The 25,930-nt window shown below is 40.1% G+C and overlaps 1 protein-coding gene across 1 annotated transcript in view; it reads left to right on the plus strand.

The window, feature by feature from the left end:
* CFAP58 (cilia and flagella associated protein 58) overlaps positions 1 to 21,759 on the plus strand; it is a 93,645-nt gene extending 71,886 nt beyond the window's left edge. Inside the window, exons 16-18 of the mRNA XM_021699996.1 lie at positions 14,956 to 15,075; positions 17,617 to 17,750; positions 21,594 to 21,759. Coding sequence (XP_021555671.1) covers positions 14,956 to 15,075; positions 17,617 to 17,750; positions 21,594 to 21,705 — 366 coding nt within the window. The 3' untranslated portion in view covers positions 21,706 to 21,759. The remainder of the gene's footprint in view (positions 1 to 14,955; positions 15,076 to 17,616; positions 17,751 to 21,593) is intronic.
* The last annotated feature ends 4,171 nt before the right edge of the window (positions 21,760 to 25,930 follow it).

Here is a 25,930-nt window from a genome sequence, read left to right on the forward strand (position 1 = left end):
AATTACTTTTTGGTAGCTTTCTTTGACCATGACACTTCTCTGTGACTGGTCCACATCTGGATCTTAGCATCATAGGGCTACACTAGAATCGTCACTGTCTAGACATGAGGAGACCGCATTAAAAAAAAAGTAACCCCAGGACCACTGAGTAACATGAGCTGATTCCGTGGTGGTCCATGGGGCAACAGAAACATGAGGAGACTGACAACAGAATGTCATTTCTTTCTGGTTGGTGTATTTCACGTCACCTTCTCGCCTTATGGTCTACTTTTGGAAACGAGCCTATTTTGTATTACGGAACTTAATACAAAATTTTCCACTTCCCTAAAATTTTATTAAGTGCTCTATGGAACAATTTGTGTAAGGTCTAATTTTCCAAGTTGTCAGCTGTGCAGCCTAATGACCTCATACTTTTCCATCTAGTTTCATACCATTATTTATATAAAGAGGTGGCTGGTTTGCATTCAGATTAGGCAAATGTGAAAACTGGGCATGTTTTTTTCTTCTATAATCTTAGATCTAAAGCAACACTGTTGCTCTATTTTAGCGCTATCCAATAAAAAATAAATAAAAAGCCGTATCTGTAATTGTAAATTTTCTAGTTGTCACAGTAACAAGGTAAAAAGAATCAGATGAAGTTAACTTTGATAATATACATTGTTGAACTGAATTTATCCAAAATTATTATTTTCACATGAAATGAATTTTAAGTTATTAATGTGATATTTTAGATTCTTTTTTTGTACTGAGTCTATAATATCTGGTATGTATTTTACACTTAGAGCACATATCAATTCAGATATCCACATTTCAAGTGCTTGGTAGCCACATACAGCAAGTGGCTTCCATACTGACTGGTGCAGATCTACTTTTTGGCCCCGATTACTTGAATATCAGTGTGGTTACTAAATTCTCTCTGATTTGCTGAGTATGATTATGTAATCCGAATGATGGCACTCATAGAAGTGACAGAGAATTACTTAGTCATTAAGAATCATTCATTCATTCATTCGTTCATTCCTCTTTTCATTTATTTGCTCATTCACTCATTCATTTTCATTCATTCATTCATTCATTCATTCATTAGGTTAGAGCTCTACTTCATACCATACTCTAAATTTTACGACATATTACAAAAGTTATAGAATAAAATAAAAATGAATTTCTATATATTCTTGGAAGGTGGAGGAAATCCCCCCTTTTCATTTGGGGAAATATTATAATGCAGAAAAGTGAAGTATAATAGAACAAATAAACCTGCCACCCATCCAGAATGGTGAATATTAATGTTTTGTCACATTTGTTTTAGACTAAAAAAATAGAGTAGCTCTTTCAGTTTGGGTGGACCCCTTGAAGTTCTATTTCTTTCCTGACTTTTCTAGGGGCAACAACTATCAGGAATTTGATGTGTATTCCTTCAGTGTATTTTTATGCTTTTACTGCAAATTGATGCATCACAAACAACATAGAGAACTACTTGGTGTACTTTACATTTATGCAAGTGTTCTTTTTCCACACTCAACGTTATATTTTGAGAAATATCCATGATGATATACATAGATACTGTGGATAATTCTATTGTATATTTCTTTTTTTTTTAACATTTTATTTATTTGATAGTGAGTGAGAGAGAGAGAGAGAGAGCATGAGTGAGCAGAGGGAGAGGGAGTGGGAGAAGCAGACGCCCTGCTGAGCAGGGAGCCCAATATGGGGCTCCATACCAGCACCTGGGATCATGACCTGAGCTGAAGGCAGAAGCTCAAACCGACTGAGCCATTCAGGCACCTTCTACTGTATATTTCTACTATATTTACCTATATTTTAAGTGATGGACATTTAGGTATTTTCCCCCAAACTCACTACTGTAAAAGTATTTCAGTGGGCATTCCTGTACAAATTTCCTTGTACACATATATAAGCATGTCTCTAGGGTATGTATTTAGAGAAAGGGCAAAGACTTTTTAAGTATAATATCAAAGGCAGAAGTCACAAAGGAAAGGAGGGATAGTTTTGTCTACATAAAAAGTTGAGAACATCATCAGTACAGAAGAAAATATTTTAAAAATAGAAAGGCAAAAAAATATTTGCCACAAATATGACAGAGAAAGGGTTAATATCCTTAATATATAAAGAATTTTTGCAAAATTGATTTGAAAAAGATGACCACCTCCGTGGTAGGGGTCATATGTAAACAATTCACAAAGGAAGAAATATAAATGGCTAATAAATATATAAAAATATAATTGACATTACTAGTAATCAAAAGAATGAAAATTAAAAGAATAATTATCTCTTTTTTTGGCCTATGGAGTTGGCAAAGATGAAAAACAGAATGATGATACCTAGTGCTGGTGAGAACATGGGGGCAATAGACACTTCTATATCCTGTGGGTAGAATTTGCATTGATGTCAACTTTCTTTTTTTTTTTTAAGATTTTATTTATTTATTTACTTATTTGAGAGAGAAGGAGAGGGTGTGGGGGAGAAGGGCAGAGGGAGAAGGACAAGCAGACTCCATGCTGAGTGTGGAGCCCGATGCGGGGCTCAGTCTTGCAACCCTGAGATCATGACCTGAGCCAAAATCGAGAGTTGGATGCTCAACTGACTGAGCCATCCAGGTGCCCCTGCATTGATGTCAACTTTCTAGAAGAGAGTTTGGTAGTATGTGTCAAAGGCCTTCTAATGTGACTCAGAAATTCTACATTAGGAATTAATCCGGAGAAAAAAACTCAGTTGTGCATAACTCTGCCACACTGAAATGTTTATTGTAGTGTTATTTATGCTATATATAAAGTTAAAGGGGAACCAGTGATGATAATGCACCATAAACTGAAGAATATAGTAGTTTCCCCTTATCTGCAATTTCACTTTGTGTGGTTTCAGTTACCTGTGGTCAACCTTGGTCTAGAAGCTAATGATCCTCTTTCTGACATATAGTCAGAAGGTCCATAATAACCTAAGGTTATGTCACAATGCCTACATCATTCACCTCACTTTGTCTCATCTCACACCATCACAAGGAAGGTGAGGACAGCACAATAAGATGTTTTGAGAGAGACCACATCCGCATAGCTTTTATACAGTATATTGTTGTAATTGTTCTTTTTCGTTTTTAATCTCTTACTGGACCTAATTTATCATGGCTAGGCATATATGGGAAAAAACAGAATGTATAGCGTTTGGTATTACCTGCAATTTTAGGCATCCACTGGGGGTCTTGGAACATATCCTCTGCATGAAAGTGGGAACTGCTCTATGACTAAATCCGCCCAAGATTAAAATCCCTAACAACACTGTGATAGCACCAAAGACGCAGTTAATTTGAGGAAATTGGAAAAGCCCCCCAATAGAAGTTACTTTGAGCAACATTTTGAAAGCCGAGAGGTGTTGGACAAAAGCCCCCCAATAGAAGTTACTTTGAGCAACATTTTGAAAGCCAAGAGGTGTTGGACAAGAGCTGGGAGTGGGGGAAGGGCATTAGGGAGGAATGGGTGGCCAGTGCAAAGGCAAGGAGGCTTAAAAGAATCTGGTGGATTAGGGAGGGAGAATGACTTAGTGTGATGGGCGCACAGGAAACAGGAAGGAGTAGAGCAGGACAGAGCCCTTTCTGCTCTGAGCCCGTTCTGTGATGTCACGGTCCTATGATTACTTGGAAACTTTTTAGGATTTAGTCACAAAATCCAAATTACTTGGAGTTATTTCAGCTTGAGTATGTAATTCCATCAGAGTATTTCTTGTTTTAAAATTTAATTTGGCTTATTTAAAACTATGTATTACTCCAAAGAATTTTCTAAGTTAGCAAGATTTCCCTCAGCTGCCTTTCATTGGCCCCATTGCATGTTTTAATAACTTGATTGTGTAAGGCACTTTCTTTATGCAGCTGTCATTGTTGATGTATGGTTACACAGCTGCTCTTTTCTCTCCTGATTCCTCTCTACCTTGGCCGTCCCTCTGGTTTGGCTGGTGACTGAGAATGGTGGAGGCGGGGTGCTTGATAACGGGTTGGAAGAAGCCAAGAGGGTGCTGGTTCAGGCTTGGAGTCATACTGGCGTGGGTTAGAATCCTGGCTCTGCATCTGCAATTTGTAGGTATGTGATCTTGGACAAATTCCTTAGCCTTGCTGAGCCTCAGTTTCCTTAATATGAGTTTGTCAAAAAGATGTCCTGCTGACTCTTTACAATGGAGCTCACCATCTTCTTCCTGAAGCCAGCTCCTTCCCTGGCTTGGGTATGCATGTTCATGGTGTGGCCCCTTGTCCAGACACCCAGAGGCTTGAAATGCCAGAGTCACTTCTGACCACCCCCATCCACCTCCCACCCTGGCCAGTTGCTGAGTCAAGTAAATTGCATCTCCCCCTGCTCTTACATCTATTTCTAACCTTATATGTTTTGTCCCCCAACCACTCTTCTGATGTAGGCCCTCAATTCTATTATCTTAGACCAGTGTTCTTCAATGTAGAGCACCTAAGACAATCCACTGACTATTGAAGAAAATATCAGAACTTCTACATATATGTGCATTTTAATCTCAGTCTTTAAAATGTTCTATTTTACATGTGTCTTATAAATTATTAGAGTAGTACATGTATATAATATACGATAATATATTAATGTTAGTAACCTGTTATTCACCAAGAAACCCTCCATGGTTTCCTCCTGCCTCTTGTCTTGAAAACAAACTCATCTGTCTATCATTCAAGACACGTACAGTCTTCTTTTCTAGTCTAGTAAGATAGTCGCTTGCAACTTTCCTTGCATATACTGCAGGCTTGCTGGATGCTTTTATGCTTTCACCTCCTTACCTTTATACTTTTGTTTATTTTTTCCCTTCTTTTACTTTCCACATGCTATAGGAAGCAGTGTGAGTAATGCTTAAGAACAAGGATGGAGATATATACACACATGCATACATATATATACACATATTTTTACATATCTATCTATATCTACCTATGTATCTTTATATACACATAATATATATATATCTATATAGGTATCATATGTTTATCTCAATCTTTGAAATGTTCTATTTTATATAGATTCAAATCTCTTGGTTCTGCCACTTTCTAGTTTTATTTAGGTAAGTCACTGACACTTCCAAGCCTCAACTTTCTCATCTGGAAAATAGGGATAATAACCAATTCTCAGGTTTGTTGTGATGAGTTATTAAAATGCTACATTTGAAGGGTGCCTGGGTGGCTCAGTCAGTTAAGTGTCTGCCTTCAGCTGAGGTCATGATCTCAGGGTCCTGGGATCCAGCCCCATGCTCAGCAGGGGGTCTGCTTATCCCTCTCCCTCTGCCCCTCCCTCCCACTAGTGCTCTCTCTCTCTCTCTCTCACTCTCTCTCTCAAATAAACAAATAAAATCTTAAAGAGAAATGCCACATTTGAGCTGAGCACCATGCCTGGCGTATCCACAGTACCTGTTCTATAGATGGGAGCTGCTGTGACTGCTTCTATTATTCTTTTCCAGTATTTTTTGTCCAGTTCACCCAAATTCTGAGATTGTGCAGGAAAGTGAATATTTTCATAACATAAATATGTTCACTAAAGAGCTTGCCATTTATATGACTGTTATCTATACTCAGACATCCCTACCAGCATCATGTGACTAACTCCTGCCCATCTTGATATCACTGGTCTCTCTTTTTCAGTAGGATTGTCTGGGTTATTATTAGCCAACAAGAAATGCAAATGCAATGCAAAGCAATTGTAAGCTTTGTAAAAGATGCCAGATCACTTGAAACAATGCAAGTGATATTAGAAAAATTCTAGAATCATATCACAGGCAATGGCAAATCAGCATCTGGTAGAAAAAGAGAAAATCAAACAATTATAAGCGTAGGTACCTCAAAACAGAATGTTTTAAATATCAAAGGATTAAGAGGAGATTTGAGAGAAATTAATGAAGGCTTTGAATATTTCTGCTAACGGAAGTCTTTTAAAAATAATTGGCCTGAGTACTTAACTAAAATACAAAAAGCATTAACCATCAAAGAAATTATAGATAAATCTTACTACATTATCATTAAGAATGTCTGCTCCTCAAAGAAGTCATAAAAAAGTAAGGCACAAACTTTATATGTCTTTATCCAGAATTTATAAAGAATTACAAATCACTAAGAAAAAGACAATGGTAAAAAATAGGAAAACAATGTGTGTGAAACAGGCATTTCTCAGAAGAGGAAACACAAATGATGAATAAACTTGAAAAACTGCTTAACCTTATTTTATAAGAAGGAAAATAAGATGTATGACCATATTAAGATACTGTTTCACTATTTCTAGAGGGACAAAAGTTACGATGTCTGTATTAGTTATCTCTTGCTTTGTTATAAATTACCACACACTTGGCAGCTTAATACACATTGTTTCATAATTTCAGTGGATAGGACTCTAGGTATGGCTTAGTTGGGTCCTCTGCTTAGGGATGCCTGGTGACACTAAGCAATAGCAAAGATGCAGATCAGTGGGGATTTTTAGATAGCACTTCGGAAAATCATTTTACGTTCTCTTACAAAGTTGAACATTTGTATTCTTTAAGATGCAGCAATCCCACTCCTAGGTCTACATGCTGGGAAGACTTGTAATTGGGGACTAGGGAACATGCATGAGAATGTTCATGGCAACATTGTTGATATAAACAAAACCCTGGAAACAACACAAATGCCCACTGACAGGAGAATGGGTAAATTGTGGAATTTTCACCCAACAGAATATCAGATTAAATACAAGCACAGAAGCATGTATTTAATGACATCATTAAATCTTTTACCAATTATGTTGAGTAAAACAAGCAAGGCAAAGAAACTACATACGCCGGGATGTATTTTTATAAAGCTCAAAGCAAAGCAAAATTAAATAATAGATGTATGATAAAACCATTCGGAAAAATCTAGGGAATGACAACAACAGGATTCAGATGGTGCTTACCTTGGCTGATGGTGGTGGTTGTGTAGGCACAGGGATGGGAGGGAGAAAGGAATACACAGATACTAGGTATTGATGATGTTCTATTTCATAAGTTGGGTGATGGCTTCATCATGAGCATTTATTTTATTATTATGCTTTATAGTTATACATGCTATATATTCTTTTGTATGGTTATTACATAATAAAAAATTTAAAAACTGTTGTACTGCAGAAGTTAGATATATGAAAGAAGTCAAATTGCACCATAATATGGTTAGCTATGTAAAAGAAAAGCCCTGGGGTGCCTGGTGGCACAGTCAGTTAAGCATGTGACTCAGTTTTGGCTCAGGTCGTGATCTCAGGGTTGTGAGATCGAGCCCTGTGTTGGCTCCATGCTCAGCGCAGAGTCTGCTTGGGATTCTCTTTCTCTCTCCCTCTGCCCCTTTTCCCCACCCCTCAAATAAGTAAATAAATCTTAAAAAAAAACCTAATAATTTTTTTAGGTTTATTTATGTAAGCAATTTCTACACCCGGAGTGGGGCTTCAGTTCACAACTCTGAGATCAAGAGTTGGGTGCTCTTCCAAACGAGACAGCCAGGTGTCCCCCAAACCCAATAATTTTAATGGATCCAGTAATTGTACATTATTACAATTAAAGTGCAAATTTTAAAATTATAAGACAAAATACTCAAAAAATTAAATTCTTAAAATGAATTTTAGATCTGTTTTTTAAGGGAAAAAACTCAAACTTTTTTCTGTACTATTTATTATGAAAATTGATCCCATTTTCAGTGGATTGACTTCGAGTGGCTTTGTCTATTCAGTTTGTCCTTTGGTAGTGAGACCCTTCTCTAGTTCATGAATACAAATATTATTGCTATGACTACTATTCCCACTGAGATCCATCTGAAATATTTCCCTCTCTGCAGTCCACCAAATGAATATCATCTTTACTTCTGAACCTACCCACACACTGCACAGTACTCCTAGCACCTCTTTGGGGACCTGGCAATACTCTGTCTTATTTCATGACTTAGTTATTTGTTTTTCTTCTGCTGAAAAGTGAGCTCCTTGAAGTTTGGACCTTATTTATCTTTGTATGAAACTAGCACAATCATATGCGTTGTGCTGGCACTAAATAAGAACTTAGTGGACTTGAATTTTTCTAGACCTGTTTCATTGTAGGTTTTAAGAAAAGCCAACACCATCACGACTTAATATGTGCAAATTCTTCCCATACGTTAAGTTGTGGGATAAGGTGCAAGGGTAAAACCAGCCAGCAGTCTTGGTAATGAAGTTCAGGCCGATCTAGGCAATTATATACCCTGCCCAGGACTTCACAAACATATATTTGCATTTGAGAACATAAAACCCATTGCAAAGAGATCTCTTAAGAAAGTTTGTGTTGTTTATATCAGAAAGTACCAGAAGCATTTTTCCTATTATTACAAAAATGGTGAAGGTTAGTGTGTGCAGATTTCTCCTGTGCGTCATAAAACACTTAATCACCCACATCCAGAGCCAAGAACCACTGTGTAACCAAGCAGTTTCCTGCTCATGAGGAACTCAGCTGTGTAATTCTGTTTCATCCCCAAATCCTGCATCTCCCAGCCTCTCCAGGGGGCTTTACCACTTCATGACATCATAAACAAGGTAGGTCCAGAGTTCAGGTTACTGACATTTTCGTTATAAAGCTAATAAACAAGAAAGCCCCAAGGTATCAGCCATTATTTTCCCTTTTCTAAAGCTAGATAGAAATGTAATATATTTACAGAGTTTCTAATTTATTTTCCTGCTAACGAAAAGAGGCATTTCTAGATAAATTAGGCAGTGCTCTGGAGTTGCCTTCATATAAAGAGGGAAGCAGTTTTGCTTAAAATTTTAAATTTGGCTTTAGTCTTTTGTTAAGGATTATGGATGGGGGTGGGAAGGTGGAAAGCAAACTAAAACCAAGCAAACAGGCAAAAATGTAATGCATTTTTTTCACTGTAGAAGAGTTATGTGTGCAATCAGAATTCTTGTGTTTAAGGAGGCTGTTTAAAAAGTCCACACATTATTTAGTTTAAGACTTAAGTTGAGGGACACCTGGGTGGCTCAGTTGGTTAAGCGTCTGCCTTCGGCTCAGGTTGTGATCCCAGGGTCCTGGGATCGAGTCCCACATCGGGCTCCCTGCTCCGCGGGAAGCCTGTTCTCCCTCTCCCACTCCCCCTGTTTGTGTTCCCTCTCTCTCTGTCTCTCTCTCTGTCAAATAAGTAAATAAAATCTTAAAAAAAAAAAAAGAATTGCTTAAAAAAAAAGTTAAGCTTGGATTTTCATGTGTCTGTGTGCACACGCACATACAAGCAGAGCTTTGGAGCCAATTAATGTGAAGGCATTTGCCAGTCTTATGAATTAAAATAGGCATTTGAAACCACTTGCACTATCAGAAACCACTATAAACATTTTACTAAGAGATCAAGGTTGTATATCAAGTGTTTTCATGAATTATACAAAATATGCATGATGAAAAAGTTTCACTCAAATGTATATGATTTATAGGAACAACCAGCTCATTAAGGTGAATTATATAAGCTCTGCTAACTGGGAGTTGTTACAGTGGTCTAATTAAAGTAAAAGTTCTCAACAAATCTATCTCACCTCTGTTGATGTGTATTACTAAAATATGATGGGCATAGTTTGCTGATAGTATAATTGCAAGCAAGAAAATTATTGAGCATCTAGAATGAGTAGAATGCAATAGCAGGTATGAGGGACACATAGAAAGATCCATTAGAGTTCTGACCTTAAAGGCTCATCATACAACTGGAAAGAATGAATTCATAAGGATTAAATACTGAAGTAATATAAATGGTATCTTGACATTTTGGAAAAAAACATTTTCTGTGTATCTGTGAAGTTGGCTCTCCCAGAAGTAGTGATTGGGGGATTTTTTTTTTTTAAACCACCTTCATCTTGAACCCATTGGGTGAGCTAGAGTGAAGATAAGCTGGTGTCTCTTTCTTTGGAGTGAACAGTATCCAAGCATCTCAGTGAGTGGCTTTTGCCCTGGTGGGTATAGATAAGCATGTGACTTCGGATCAGGAGCCAAGCTGCCTGATTCACATGAATTAGCTAGTTCACGGGGTGAAGCGATTATTTGCAATGCTCGCCCAAGCAAATTGATGAATCCAGGGTGAACAGAATCAATGCACTGGCATTTGCCAAACACAGATTCAGATTAAAACAGAATAAATTAGTTCCTCTTAGTCAGTTATTGCCTCAAGTAGGTGGGCTGAGGAAGAAGAGGTGTTAAGGTGCACGTTGAATGTGAACTACCTTCTGTTTTCAGTTGAAGATGCAGAGCAAAAGACAGGGAATATAAACAGACAGTGAACATAAAATTGTAGCTCGGTGGGGAAAGGAGTTCTGTGAGCAACTCCATTTCTTCCTCCGAATTGTACCCAGAATAGCACTGACTCCGATTTGCATAGACTGTTCAGAATGTAGGTTTTTAATTTATTGTCAGATAAAATACAAACACCTGAAGTCTGAGTGACTTCATGTCTGGAGTTTCCAATCTGGGGTTACAGACTGTCACCGTGTAATGACAGCATTATTTGAAGCTAATACTGTAATTAATTTCTTACCACTATACTCAGCCAATGTTAATGATGAGCCATGCTGTTATTCAGCATAACTTAGCAGAGGCTCTTGCAGCCAAAGAATCCATAACCATGTCTGACAGTCTGTCCAACTGCAAGGGAGCATCATTCCGAAGATGGACATAATATGTTTTATGCTTACAAGTCGTGCTCAGCCAAAGCGAGAGCTAGTCTCCTGATGTTAAGAATCTAGCTTTTTTCCAGTATAGCTGTTCACAAAGTAATTTAGAGAGTGCGGCATGCTACGAAGTAATATTGATGTGCATTGTGAACAAACTCTGAACAAATAAAGAAATGCCAACCTGAAGATGCAATCTTTTGTTGTTGGGGAAATAATGAACTATTTATGATTTTCTTATGATGTTTCATTGACATATGGTGCTTCTAGCCCAGTGACAAATTAATTGACTTGGTTTAAAAAGAAATGAATGCAGCTTAACGAAGGACAGGATATGTATTACAAGGCAGCTGGTTCTGCTGCTGCTGGCTGATGGAGACCATATACGCCGGACAGCCTAATGAGTCTCTCTGTTGCATAAGATAGATTCTCTTTATAATAGAATTGCACGCTTTGTCTCTAAATGGGGTTATTATACACACCACTGCACAATGTTTGAAGAGCTTGGTTGGCCCTTGTAGAGGGTTAGGAGAGAAATACATTGGAAAACAATCGTACTTAAGACCTTCAATCCATCAAACACTCCATATTTATCTAAATTACCAGAATGCTCTCCCAAAATATAAATTTGTATTATACACACAGCTGGAATGTTAATGCTGACTGGCCTTCACTTTGGTTTTATCAGTTAGGTTTTCTTTTGTAAACACAGACCAAAATTCATGCACAATGAAGCCTGGTAATGCATTTCAGCCACTACCCCCCACTCTTTTTGCCCTCTGCTCTTCCCATTTCCACTGTCTTGGTCCCTGAAGTTTCATTTGGTATTCTCTCTGCCCACCATGAACACACATGCATCACTTGGCCTGGGTGATTTAACTCTTAGAACTTTTTGACTTTGAATACTGCAGCCGTTTTAATGGTAATTCACTCAGCTTCTTCACTTTTCTCCACACTCGTGGGTCCTTGCTGTTCAGTCGCTCAGTTATTCTTTAGAATAAATCCATTTTGATTCCTTTTACAGCCTTGGAAAAAAGCCAGGAAGTGGAGGTAGGGGAAGATGGGCTAAATGGCGGCCTCGTTCACTCTGTATGTGAAGATCACACATCCTGTTAGAGGGTGTGGGTGGAGCCCATTCAGCTGGCCTTGGTCCCGGGAGCTGAGTCATGCTCTTAACTCTGCGTACTCTCCCCTGGCTGCCAACCCGATTTCACCTTCTGGTTCCATTCTTCTACTGATAGTATCATGTAGCCTTTAGGAATTATGTAGCAAGATTTCCTCCAAGTTCTTTCAGGGTCTTCAAGCCCCAGAGAGGGCATTGCATGGGAAAAGTGATTCTCGAGTATATCACGACTGGGTTTTTGACTTGTCACATCTTGGACTTTGGGACACACATTCATTGCTGTTGACCTTGGGATTCTCACTTACGAAGTGAGGTAGCAATATTTGCTTCTTCTAGCCTCTCTCCTCTGTGTCTATTTCCTCCCTGCCAAGAGCTGCTGAAAAGTGTTCCGCCTGGGAAACATTCGAAGGTTCTTGGAGTAAGATGATCTTTTCAGTTTAAGACGTTATTATATCCCAAACCAGATTGCTTCCCCCTTGTCTTTGTGGGGTTCTTTACTTTTCAAGTCCACCTGTATTCCGGTAGAGAGTAAGGGAGCTAAAAGAAATGGACAAAACAGTTTCATGGGCTTCTCCACATATTTATTACCCTCTCCAAATTGAATCTTGAAGCTTTGTCAGAAGTGTTATTTCTCCAACAGAGCAGGCATTAAGTGGCTATAGAAAGTAAACTCACCTCCTGACATCTTTCCCATTGCTTGCTACATCCATTTACTGGGAAATTTATATTGTAAGGTGTGATGGGAGGTGTTGTACAACAAAAGAAAATCCACCACTTTGTAATTCTATTTGTTCAAGTTTTCTTCTTTTGCATGGGCTTTTAGATTTCTTATTTCTGGAATTATTTCTTAAATGTGAGTATTGTTTTTTGATACATGTTTCTCCAGAATTTTATTCCATCCAACTAATTCTTAAGTTACATACATTCTTTTGAAAGTAGAGTCATGTTATTTGTGATAAAATTTCTATAATTTGGCCATGGGGAAGAAAAATCTAAAACAAATGCTAACAATGAGTAGTAGTTAATGAATTTTCTTCTATTGATTTTTTAAAAAATGATTCTCATGTTCTCTGTCAAAAACAGATTATTTGATGACAATGCTAAGAATATTTAGCTCCAGGTAAAAATTAGTTTCAGTTTGCTTGGATGTGTCATTTATTGAGAGGGATTTTACTTATATTTTTTTCTTTAACATAATTACTTTAAAGAAATAAATATGTACAGAGACAAATGAATAGACACACTAGTCTTTATCAATGTTTGTTCAAATTATTGCAGTTTAGAGAAATGGGAATCCAGAACTGAGATGCCTAAGAAACAAATCTTCCCTTGTATGTAATTTCTTTAGTTCAAGAACCTGAAAACACATTACAAGCAATTAGACTTTAAGGTACAAATGGGAATTCTATATTGTTTGTTGGTTAAATTCATTTATGAAATTATGATTTGCTGTGGATTCCTAGTAAGCCCTTTCTTTTAGTTCTACAAATGTATACATCCTAGTTTTCTTGGCTTTTTACCTGTTCTCTCAAACTACTTCCAGATCTCTGCTCTTTCCATGTCATGTTTCTTAAAAGACTCGCTTTCTTTACTTCCTACTTCTGATTTGTTTTCCAGCCTCTGTGAGTTTTGCTCCCCCAATGTTATTGTAAACTCTCTAAGGTCAGTGGTGTCATCCTTATAGGCCTTCCCCAAGGCCATCTTCAGTCCCCCATCTGTTTCTTTTCTTAGCCCATCGGATATCACTGACCACTCAAATCATGCCTCTCTTTGTAAACACTGCCATTTCCTGGTTGGGGGACATTCAGTTACTTTCCCTTGTTCCTTTTCTCTGGGTCTTTCTTCTTTGCCTCCCCCTGATATGCTGGCTCTCCTAAAGATTTCGTTGTTCTGGCCCACCCCAAACACCATCCCTAGTTGATGGAGCCATTCTTATGGCTCCAGCCACGACCCACCTCCAGTTCCAACTTGCTCTTTTGTTCGAACTTTGGGACCTCATTTTCAACTCTTCTTCTCAATATCCCACAAAACCTCAAACTCAACATATCCAGACCCCACTGATAATCAGAAGAGAATGTGGGAACGGTTCCTTCCCCCTTCGCCACACCCCTTCTTACCTAGCCTCCCTGCCTCCATTACCATCACCTGCCAGCCCCCAAGGTGTCCATATTAAAAGCCTTAGAGTCTTCTTGGTCCTGCTCCTTCCTTCCTCACTTGTCTGATCTTTCCCCAAATCCCACTGATTCTATCTCAGGAATGTCTTCACATATCTACCTCCTTTCCATCCTAGTTGTCTTAGGTCCATCTGTTTTCGTCTTCTGCTTATCCTGGTCCCCTGATCAGTCTCCTCACTCTGTTCTCTGCCTTCCCGCTGGAGCTATTCCTCTGAAGACAAACCCAAGCACGGCTCATCCTTTCCTCCCAAACCACAAAGCCTGGAACCTACCCTATGAGCTCAGCCTTTTCTCTCCACTACTCCCTCTTTTGGCCCAGGGCACCTACTGAACTAGACTCACTTCTCCTGTGTCTTGACTCTGAACCTTGGCCTAAAAACCTTTCCTTTCTCTCTCTGCTTGGGGAAAAACTCCTACTCATTCTCCAAGCAACAATGCAAATGATATTTTTGCAAAAACTCCCACACTCCCTACTTTTACTGGCCACAACACTTGTCCAAATCTTCCATCACTGCCCTTGTCTCTCAGTCATGTGATCATAAGTTTAGGTAGAGAGAGACTTTTCCTTCCTCATATGTCGTATTATTTGTATCCAAATGCTGGGCCTATTCTAAGCCCTTGACCGGGGTTGTTTGGACGCACTCTTTTTTTTTTAAAAGATTTTATTTATTTATTTGATAGAGAGATAGCGAGAGCAGGAACACAAGCAGGGGGAGTGGGAGAGGGAGAAGCAGGCTTCCTGCCGAGCAGGGAGCCCGATGCGGGGCTCGATCCCAGTACGCTGGGATCATGACCTGAGCCAAAGGCAGACACTGAGCCACCCAGGCGCCCCTGGACGCACTCTTGATAGAATCTACGGTGAATGTGTTCAGTGAGGCACTCCGAAGTATCTTAGGATGGTCCCAAGTTCTCCCGACCTTGCTGGTAAAGGCACTTTCCCTGTCTTGAAGGGGCTGTTCATCTCCCTTGTGGTTTTGCTCACCACCAGGAAAAAGAGAAACTGTATGTGGAACTAAAGCACATCCTGGCCCGGCAGCCCGGTCCCGAGGCCGCAGAGCAGCTACAGATCTACCGCCACACGCTGCGGGAGAAGACCAAGCAGCTGAAAGTAAGTGGGAGCCTCTGCCTTTTCCTGGCCCCACGCGAGGGACCCGGACAAGTCCACTGTCTCGGTACAAGGAGCCGGTCTCCCAATGCCACATGCCGCAGAGGTTGGCTTTTTGAGAATTCCAGTCCCAGGAGGAACAGGACACATCTCAGAGCCACCCCCTGCAGCTAGACTAATAGACCCCACGATTCTCTGCTTCCTGAAAGAAGGAGGTGAGCAAGTAAAGAAAGAGTTGGAGAGAGAATGATGGCACCAGAATGGAAATTTGGGGGGTGGTGTGTATAGGGATGATCTCAAGATGAGTGAGAGGACTTGGATGGTGGGGAAGAACAAACATTTTTTTTTTTTAAAGATTTTATTTATTTATTTGAGAGAGAGAGAGTGAGAGACAGAGAGCATGAGAGGGGGGAGGGTCAGAGGGAGAAGCAGACTCCCTACCGAGCAGGGAGCCAGATGCGGGACTCGATCCCGGGACTCCAGGATCATGACCTGAGCCGAAGGCAGTCGCTTAACCAACTGAGCCACCCAGGCGCCCTGGAGGAAACATTTTAACACCGTCATCCCCGGAAGCAGACCACTGTGCCCAAGCAGGTGTTTGTTATTTCATTCCACCTGCAATAAATGTGCAGAAAGCACAGGTTGGTCCCCAGCCCCCAGGGCCTGCCTTCGTGACCATCTCTCAAATCAGTCACTATGAAAGGAAAGTAAAATCACTAGAATTCTGTTAGCATAAATTCCCTTCTAAGTGACTTCAGAACCTCAGCTGGGGAGATGGAATGTTTTATTATTACATGTGCCTTTTAAAAGTTTTCTCAAAAAGTGTGTGTTCCCATTGTATCTGGGGCTTTACCTCCTCAGCAGGTACTTAGATATTCTTGGCATGTCAGGGAAGTCTCACACACATGCATGCACAGAATGTAGCACACGCCGGCTGAATTCTGGCACTTACCTGCGCAACGGGGGTAATAATCGTTGCCTTTCTGCCTGGGGTAATATAGATGCCATGCTCCTCATCTAGTTCCAATCCTTCCACAAATAGGACATTGTAAAATCACATCCTTCTACTTCAAAAGAGGCAGATGAAACAGAAGTGTAATTAGAACATTAATTTTCAACTTATCACTCACCGTGTTTATTTCATATGAGTATCCTGAGATGTACTTCAAATTTTGCATGAGGCATAATCTTTTGATTATTTTCATCCTTTTAAACAATTGTATATGTCAAGCAAAAGAAAAGCTCATTTTCTCAGGAGTGGGTATAGATGAGAAAAGCACATGTCTGTCTTCACATTACTGTCAGATAGCCACACTCAGCACTAGATTGCATTATATGGCTCACAGGAGCTTTTTGGTATTTTAACCCTTTAACTCAGGAAATCCAGAATTTTGCTCTGATGAAATGTGACCCCTGGTGGAAGAGGTTCAGAGGTGGTGGCCCTCAGCCGGTCTGCCAGTTTGTCCTCATTATCTGGGCTCTTTTAGGAAATGCTATGTTCATTGTTTGGAAACAGAGCCTTTGTTCCTAATTGTTTAACTATTAAGGCAGGTTTTCTCCCAACATGAAAGTCCTATTCTTTAGCTCATGATAGCATAGTCAGAATCGTTTTCAGAGCGATTAAGGGAAAGTGTTCAGAGGCAGATGAATACTCAGAAGACAAAGATCCCCCTTTTGTGCAAATTTTTAAAACCGTGAGCAAGAGGAAAAACAAATCCGTCTGTTGCATGCCCCTTAGAATGGTAACCTTCCTTCCTTCCCTCTGGTTTCTGTGGGGTGTACTCCTAGCTTGGGCATGCTTTACACATCCTGTTTAGGTGAGTAAATTCCCACTCTTCCTGCTCAGCTGAGACCAGTAGCATCTATGGGACACCAGAGTGGAAGAGGCAGATAATCAGGGTTCCTATCACGCATGCTTTCGACTCTCCCAGGCGCATATCAGCTCCCTGCTTCTCAGAGGTGAGAGTACTGTGGTGCTGGGAAAAAGAAAGAACCTGTGCAGAGTCCCAAAGAGCACAATAAAGAGGTGACAGACATTTAACAGAACAGCAACCTAGGAGAACACATAAATTGGATGCCTACTTAGTGGTGGTGGTGGCAGGATGATTCCAGAATAAATTTTACCGTAATCTTCAAATGCATCACTCTCTCTAGGGATGACTTCCCTGAATGTTCTTTAAAAAGCCTTTAAATGCAGTTTGATACTGTATGTCTGGGGGTTTTTCTGTCTCTGCTCACAATATACCTGAAACACTTTACACCATTCATGTGTGAGCCTGCTTGAATGTGGCCTGAGAGTTCTTTTAAACAGAGGTTTCACTACATTTGTCACTGGATTAGGAGTCTGCAGACCTCAGTCAGATTTTTACCTAGAGGCAGACCTTGAGAACTGGCAGAAGTGAGTGGATTAGCTGTTAAACTTGGGCATGGTTTTGTATCACTTGCCTCCCTGAGGTAAATGGCAGCAGATTAGAAAAAAATCTCAGAAAAGGATATTGTCTCACTGAGTCTCTTCTGCTAATGCTGCTTTATTTGTCCTGTTAGGTTTTGTCTTCAGAGTTGAATATGTATGAATCACAGAGCCAAGAATATAAATATGAGATCGAGAAACTTACCAATGAATTGATGAACTTAAAGAAGAAATACCTAGCTCAGAAGCGTAAAGAATACATTCAGAAGTAAGAATTAGTCAAATGTTCTTCTAATTGTGTTGTGCCTATTACCTGCTGATAAGAAAATAATTGGCAGACAGTCACGGAGTCATGGAATCCATGGGGGGTAAACTAAGGCACAGGGTGAACAAATGACATTCTACAGGTCCCCACTGGTTTGTGTCAGAGCAAGATGCATGTCTCCTCTGATACTAAGGCCTCTCCTTAGGACCCGAACAAGGATCCATTAATATCTGCTCATTGGTGGACCTCACATGGAGCAGAGGAAACAGTGTGATCCGCGCAGCGCCCCCCCCCCCCCCAACACTGTTCTCATAGTTTGAGAACGTTTACAGACACAGGGAATTTTGCTAAGGGGTGGAAGCTTGGTAAAGCTGTTCTTTCCAAGAATGCAGCTGTACCACTGTAATGACGAGTAGCTCACAGATCATTTTTTTAAAGATTTTTTAAATTCATTTATTCATGAGAGACTGGGGGGCGGGGCAGAGGCAGAGGGAGAAGCAGGCTCCCCACGGAGCAGGGAGCCCAACATGGGACTTGATCCCAGGACCCCAGGATCACGACCCGAGCCGAAGGCAGACACTCAACCAACTGAGCCACCCAGGTGCCCCCACAGATCATTTTTTACCTATGTTTTAGATAATCGGTCTCTGAACCATCTTTATGTCTAGTAACTGACTCCAGTATCTGCTGGGGGCGTGACGTGAGCTCTTCTTTGAGGAGAGGATGATGCCCTCTCAGGTTGACATTTGGGGTTTCAGGATACCTACATGTGGACTGACAAATGTCTCTTCAGTTGGTTATCATCATTTGCCTAAGGCTGGGGTGAGAGAGTGGGCCCGAGGCAATCAGTGGGTTTGAACCTTGGCTTGGCTGTGTGGCATTACCCAACTTATCCAGTTAATTCTGCAGTGGCTCACATCGTGGGTTTACATCAAGTTGGGTATTTCATCCACGTGGGCACTGAAGGGACCCGGTGAAGAAGGGGCATCTGCCTGTGATTTGTCAGTGACAAACAACTATTTAAAGTAACTCGATGCAAATGGATTTGCCAGGAAAAATTTGCCCTTCTTGTAAATCAGAATATTCCCTCATTCCACATTCAGATGCCAGCTTCTTGGTAGAATAAAATCCTGCTAAAAATTAGAGCTAATTTTGGTGGGTCTGTCTTGATGTCTGGGTCTGGCAACTATCTGATTCAGAATCACTGGTGGGATTTGGTGAACATGCAGGTTTCCAGGCCCCATTTCCAGATGTTTGGATTCTGCAGGCTCTGGATGAATTTGCAGGTCAGTCACTCCTCAGGGGATTTCCATGCTCACGGAAGCTGGAGAACCACTGATATTAATGGTGTGAATCAGTGCATGTTGGGTGGAAACATGGTGGTTTTCTTTTAGGATACCAGGGTCGTGCTGATGGCTGGTTCCAATGTGAGGCATGTGTCCAGTTCAGTGGCCTTCAAGCATTTTGATTACACTCTCTTATCAGTAAAACACTTTTGAACTGGTAGCCCCCCATATATATGCATGCATATTAAATATATATTTGTTTTGAGTTTTAAAATGAAATTTTTTAGAATAGTTTTCTACTTCCAATATATTTTAATTTATCTAAATTGCGTGCAAAATACTATTGTCACTTTGTCAGTAATTAGTAAACTGAGATTTTTTTTTTATTTTTGAAAGACAAAATATGAATAAAATCTGAAATACCTTCTTTGCACTTCCCAGTGGGTCATCTTACTCATCTTGTGGAGTAAATGCAACCCGTTTTGGAGACCAGCAGTCTAGTTTACACAGTTACAAACAGCCAGCTTAGCTAAGCAGTTGGTTAACTTTCTAGAGCTGACTAACTCCCCACCTTGGCCCTGGAGTTTGGCCTGTTGACCTTATTGATCCCCCTCCTGCACACCCTCCACACAGTTTTCTGGACACAGAGAGCCTGTGGAACCAACAGGAATGCCCCTCTGTGGGCTCAGCCCCTCCCAGTGGCACATCCACGAAAACTGCAATGCCCCCAGCCGTAGGCCACTTGTGGATATTTAAATTAAAATGAATTACAGCTAAATCAAATTACGAATTCAGTTCCTTAGGTGCACTAGTCGCATTTCAACTGCTTAATAGCCACATGGAGGTAGAGGACACAGCATTAGGCTCTAGATAGAGAGCTTTGCCATCATCGTGGAAAGTTCTATCAGCACAGCTCTAGAATCCTTGCTTTTACCTGTCCTCTTCTTGCCCTAAAATGTTCATTACTTGTAGCCACTCTGACCTGGTTAGGATGTCATTGGCGCTTCCATTTTGGTGGGGATCCATACACTGGAGGTAGACAGAGAGAGGGGTTCACGGGAGAAGAGCAAAAGGATTCAGGTGCTGAAGGAAAGTATGCTGAGGCAAGAACAGGGTGCGGAGAGGGTGTGGACTGGAAGGGAGGAGGCTGAAGGGGACCAATGTGATGGTCTACGAATATACTACAAAGGCAGTGTAAAGGAGACATAATTCCCATCAGTCACCTCAGACCAAGCCAGCCGCGGTGAGCTGAAGTTCCTTCAGAGAGGGAAAGTTACGTTACTGAAGGCAAGAGAGGGATAGGGAGGGGGCTGCCTGCATCCACCAGCCATCAGTTATGCAGATTGCAAGTACTAGAAAGAATCCTCTTTACTGGGTCCACTCAAGGCTAAAGCTTTTGTCCTACTTATGGAGGGTTATTTTTTTTAAATAATAATGAAATCAATCCTGCTAAGAGACTGCTGGATTGATTCGTCAATCCTCTACAGGTTCTTTCCAAATGGAATAATTTAGAATAATCTCTGTGGATGTTTTCCCTATACTTGCTCTTTATAAAATAGCAACTCATGCTATTTTTGCCTTCTTTCACTTTTCTCAAACACCCTTTTCATCATGTTTCCATCCTGACCTGCACCCTCACCCACCTGCCACTGACTCTCCTGCCCCGGACCCCCAGGCTGGTCTCGAGTTTGCAGAACTAGCCAGATTCTTTCCCCAAAGGTGGAATTCTTTCCCTTAAGGTAAATCACTTCTAGTTGTCAAGTCTAATTGGGTTTGGCCTTAGTTGTTAGCTTAATTTTTATTTTTAAAAAGGGATTCCAAAGATGTTTCCTGTAAGACCCCTAAATACACAATAGGGAATTTGTGTAAATTTAAGCTACCTCTGCAGGAGACCTGAATGTGTCTGTGTGCAAATGTGTTTGTGTGTGTGTGAATGTGTGTGTATATGTGTGTGTATTTAAAGGAGATATGTTGTAGATTTTCCTTTATCTATTGCCAAAGGTGCTATCTTATTCATCTTTCTCAGATTTTCTTGTATCTTAAACTATTTCTAATAATAATTGCTGCTTGTCTAAAGTTATAGGAAAATTTGTATTTTATAAATATCCAAGTTTGGTGAAGATATCTTGTGTGTGTGGTAAATATTTATAAGTTTCCACTGAAACTTTGGAATATAAAAGTTGGTAAATGATGAATTAGTCATTATAACTAAGCCAAGAGAAAGATTCTTCTGACTGATCTTTGGAACTAAACGAATGTTTTATAAAACAGGAAGATGATTACAGGTCGGAAGTGTCAGGTCTATAGTGATTGAGTTATAATGAGGTTTTATGTCCACATTTAGATCACCATTAAGAAGGTACATTTAATTGTGTCTTTCCCTAATTCTGTGTGTTATCAGTGAACACCTAATTAGATTTAAACAACTACCTTGTCTAAAACTGGAAGCTTTAATCAAAGCAGTTTTCAGTGGCTAACTCACCCTAGGAACGTAGAGAACACCACACTTAGAAGAGGAAAAAAATGTTAAGGAAGTTAACTTTCACCTCCTGTCTTACAGAAATAAGGACAGAGTACCCATGGATAACACCTTCTCAACGGCCAAGCCAACTGGCCCTCGTTTTACTGGGGGTGGATTTCCCCTCAACAGGCCATCCAAAGTGAAGTCCTAACCTGAAGCTCCTGGCTGGGTGCATTGGAACAGCTCATGAAATTCGCTTTGAAACATTTTGGAGGAATCTCTTTCAAATCCCTTGGATCCTAAGTATTTAGAGAAATCAGTGCTCAAATTCCAGGATGAAAAGAAATACAAAACTATCATCGTCATGTACATACAAGAGTGATGACATTCTACTTGGTCCTCGTGGATATTAACAGATTGTTATTATATCATTCAATTAGGCTGACACGTTGCATAAAGCAAATCTTTTGTTACTACCACATTGATTGATTTGAAATGCACTGCATATCTAGACACTCTGTAGAGATGAAATTTTGGGTCTGAATTTATCTATTATAAACATCGGTGTATAGGTTTTACATTTAAAAATATTTTTGAAATGCAGTGTGTTTCTTATTAATTAGAATCTTTTTAAATTATTCCTCATTAACAAGTCATTGCATGAGGTGAGAAAAGAAAAGACAAACTCCCAAGTATTTAAAACGTGTTTTGAGAATGATTTCTATGTGGAATTTCTTTTCAGGCCTGGGGTATGAAAATCTATTCCAAAGAGATAAACTAATAAATACTTCACCATAAAAAATAAAAAAGAACCTTTGTAGAGATTTTGATCTTTGCTTTGGTAGAGTATGTAATTAAAGTTTAAAACTACTTTGAGAAATGTTTAACATAAGGATCTGATTCAGTGGAACCAAGACTTTAAAATGAGGGATTTGGGCTGGTGTCCTCTGAAGGCCTTGCATTTCTTAGACCTCGCGCTTGGAGAATGGGGTTATGTAGGACAAGGATCTTTGTGGCTTTCAGGCTTCAGGCCAACATTTAGAGTCATTGAATCCATTGTATTATCTTTCTGTTGAAGCCACAGTTATGTGGACTTCAGTTCAAAGCTTCCTCATTAAATGAGTTCATTCAGGAATATTATGTGAGGACACTTTGGTCATTTCTCTCACAAGAACTTGACCTCTGCAATTTTTTAAATTATAGAGGAGTAAGCAGCTCAAGGACAAGGACAATATAAGTGGATCATTCCAGTTGTCCTATGGGACCAAGTTTCCCACTGCAAGGAGCAGAAGACTTAATGACCCCAAGATGCTTGTTGAGATTATACAGAGAGGTGGGATTTTAGAGGGATCATCTGCATGTTCTGCTGTCTTTCTCAGTTCACCCCCAGAAGCAGATCCAAGACAATGATGACCGTGAAGTGATTTATTATGAAGTGATCCCAGGAAACCCACTAATAGTGGGGAAGTAGGTCAGAGAAGGGAAGGCAATCAAGCTAGTTTGCACTTTTAAGTCAAGTTCCATGGTGGGAGACTTTGGCTACATTTTGCAGGGGGCTCTGGAGACAATGTAATCACAGCTCAGAGTTGTCCCTGTCAGGGGCAAGGGAGCTGGAGTATTTATAAGCCCCATGCTGGCTGGTGTTGGTCAAGGACCGCTCTGCAGGGGTCCTTCTGCCTGCAGGCAAAGCAGGGTCTGGCAGCCTGGTGGCAGCCACGAGACAGAAATGGCGTTTGCTGACTCTCAGCAGTGAAAATGCTAAGGGCTGGGGGAAGTGGGCTGGGCAGTAGCATCCTCTTGCTTTTCCCGCATGGTCCCAGGAGGAAAAGGACAGATGGAAATCACCCTGCACTATAGCTGGTGACCCTGTGCTGAGGTGTGGTCATCAACTCTTTGTGTACCATATAGGAGGGTGGAGGATAGGGATGTACCCTAGAGAATTTGCCTAGAGCACCTTAAACCTAAAGAATCACAGTGGGACCATTTCCATTTTTGAAAATCACTGGTGACATCTGACCTCAGGGCCATATTTTTTCAGACAAATGACTTTTGCAGGTAAGGTAAAGCAAGGCAAAGTTATTACACATGTACAACTTTGGAGATTTTCCAGTCCATTCAGGGACATTTTGCAGGGTATCTATAGCCAACTTCTTTCTGAGTCCTTGGATGGCTTTATAAGAGGTTCACTTCTCTAGGGAAAAAGACGTCTATGATTCTTTTTAATTTTATTCTTATGTTAATCCCCATACATTACATCATTAGTTTTAGATGAAGTGTTCCATGATTCATTGTTTGTGCATAACACCCAGTGCTCCATGCAGAACGTGCCCTCCTCAATACCCACCACCAGGCCAACCCATCTTCCCACCCCCCTCGTCTATGATTCTTGATCTATCTCAGTATGATAAAGACTTTGGAGGCAGATGCTGGGTTCGAGTTCTGGCATATCGTAACAATGAGTTGTTTTGAGGATTAAATGAATTAATGCAGAGGTAAGGTTAGAACAGTATCAGGCACATAGTGACTGTTTAATAAATACCTGCCATTATTATTATTACATAGAGATAACTTGTGTTTTGAAATTAGAGAATAAACAATGTTTATGACACTACAAGGTAGGGATGAAATTGGATTTTGTAGTGTGATTTAGGGTTGAATATCTTGCAGAAATGCCACATTGGGTACCTCATGAAAAATTCTGTATATGTTTTTTGTAATCTGGGGACAGATTTTTCACCTTCAGAAATCAGAGCTTCCAGAGGGAAAGACCCTGGTGGCCTCTAGCTGCCATCTTCTTGTTTTTCCTCCCTGGAATGGAGCAGGGCAGTCAGCCTCTGTGGATGACAGAGGTCCCATGAGCCAAGATGGCGCGGGCTCCGATAGATGACAGGGCAGCTCAGGATGGCTCAGTATGCTTATGTTCAAACGTAGGAGGAGTAAATTAAGACTTGAAAAGGTGGAAGATACTGCCACTGCTTCTCATTTGCTGTACACCCTGACAGCCCAAGGTATTAGAAGCAATAACTATTAGGTGCGGGTGTTACCACCATAGCCATATAAAAGTGAGTTGTTAAAAACACTGAGATTTGCAAATCATTAAAGGTAACTGTGAACTCGCAGTGGGCTGAGGTGCTTTTAAAATCACAAATTTGAGCTGCATTGTAAAGCAACATCAGGAAATTGTACAGTAGCATCATTTTACCCTGGGGTTTTCAGAGTTTCAGAAAGAAGTCCTGTTGCTAAACCAGCCATTGACTCTCCACTGGGCTGATGGGGGAGCTGGTATGGTTTCTCTGTAGATGGAGAGAGACATGATAAAAGGGACTCCCTGGTCATTATTTGCTGATCATAGCTTCTCAGCGACTGCTCTCATAGACAGGTTTTCATTGTGCTTACCTCTAAAGAAATTGCCCAGAGCAAAGGTTTGTTGCTGTGATAAAGCCGTAGAGACAGAGGTAGTTATGCTAAGAGGAGGCAGTAGCAAATCTCTGGTCATGGGCTGTCATTTTGCTATAAAAATTTATCCAGGGTTGATAATTATCGTTTGATCTCCTGGCTTTCTCAGTCAGATTCTGAAGTTTGACCTAGGCCAAGATACCCATTGGAAAATGCTATATAATGAATTTTGAGCAATGTGGCATTTCAGAGCCTGGACCATTTGAGGAAAAATGCTAGGTCTCTTAGTAAACATAATCAATTATATGGAGATCTAGCTGGAATAGGAGCAAAGGGAGGGCATTTTAAAATATTAAAATGGTAAAATAGTTTAAAAATATATCTCACTATTTTCTTTGTAGTGGATGGGAAATATTTTTATGACATTATCCATTTTTAACTCCTAATTCAATGCTGTTTTAGTACACCATTTCTCATATCTATTATTTAAAAGTTCCATTAGGATTTTGAGACCCATTAGAATTTTATAGCAGTATGAAATGTGGTATCAGCAGGGTACCATTTTTCTTTTTTATAATTAAAGATAGATTTTTCCCCCTTTATTTTGAAGTACCTGATTGAAAATGTGGATAGAATGTTAGAAGATATGAATGAGCAAAAAGAAGAAAAGGGCACCAACAATCCCACGATCTATTGATAAATGGTGTTTCCTGGGGCCAACACTCCTCTCATTCACACGGGTTGGTTGTTCCAATTGTTCATGCCCACCATTTGTTCTGACTGGTTGGTGCTTATAATTCCCAATTGTTAAATGTTTTGAATATGACCTTTGAAATATTACTGTATTATTATCTTGAGTGTATCTTCTTCGACTTTTAAAATAAGTATATATAAATATATTTTGTTTTTAAAAATCAAAGATAAAATGGAGATACAATTTACATATAACAAAAACACATATTTTAAGTGTAAAGTTTAGTAGGTTTTGACAAAAGCATATACCCGAATAACTATAATCATCATCTTCCAAGAATGCCCTT

The sequence above is a fragment of the Neomonachus schauinslandi genome, chromosome 6 (genome assembly GCF_002201575.2).
Source record: "Neomonachus schauinslandi chromosome 6, ASM220157v2, whole genome shotgun sequence".
In the NCBI taxonomy this organism is placed as follows: domain Eukaryota; kingdom Metazoa; phylum Chordata; class Mammalia; order Carnivora; family Phocidae; genus Neomonachus; species Neomonachus schauinslandi.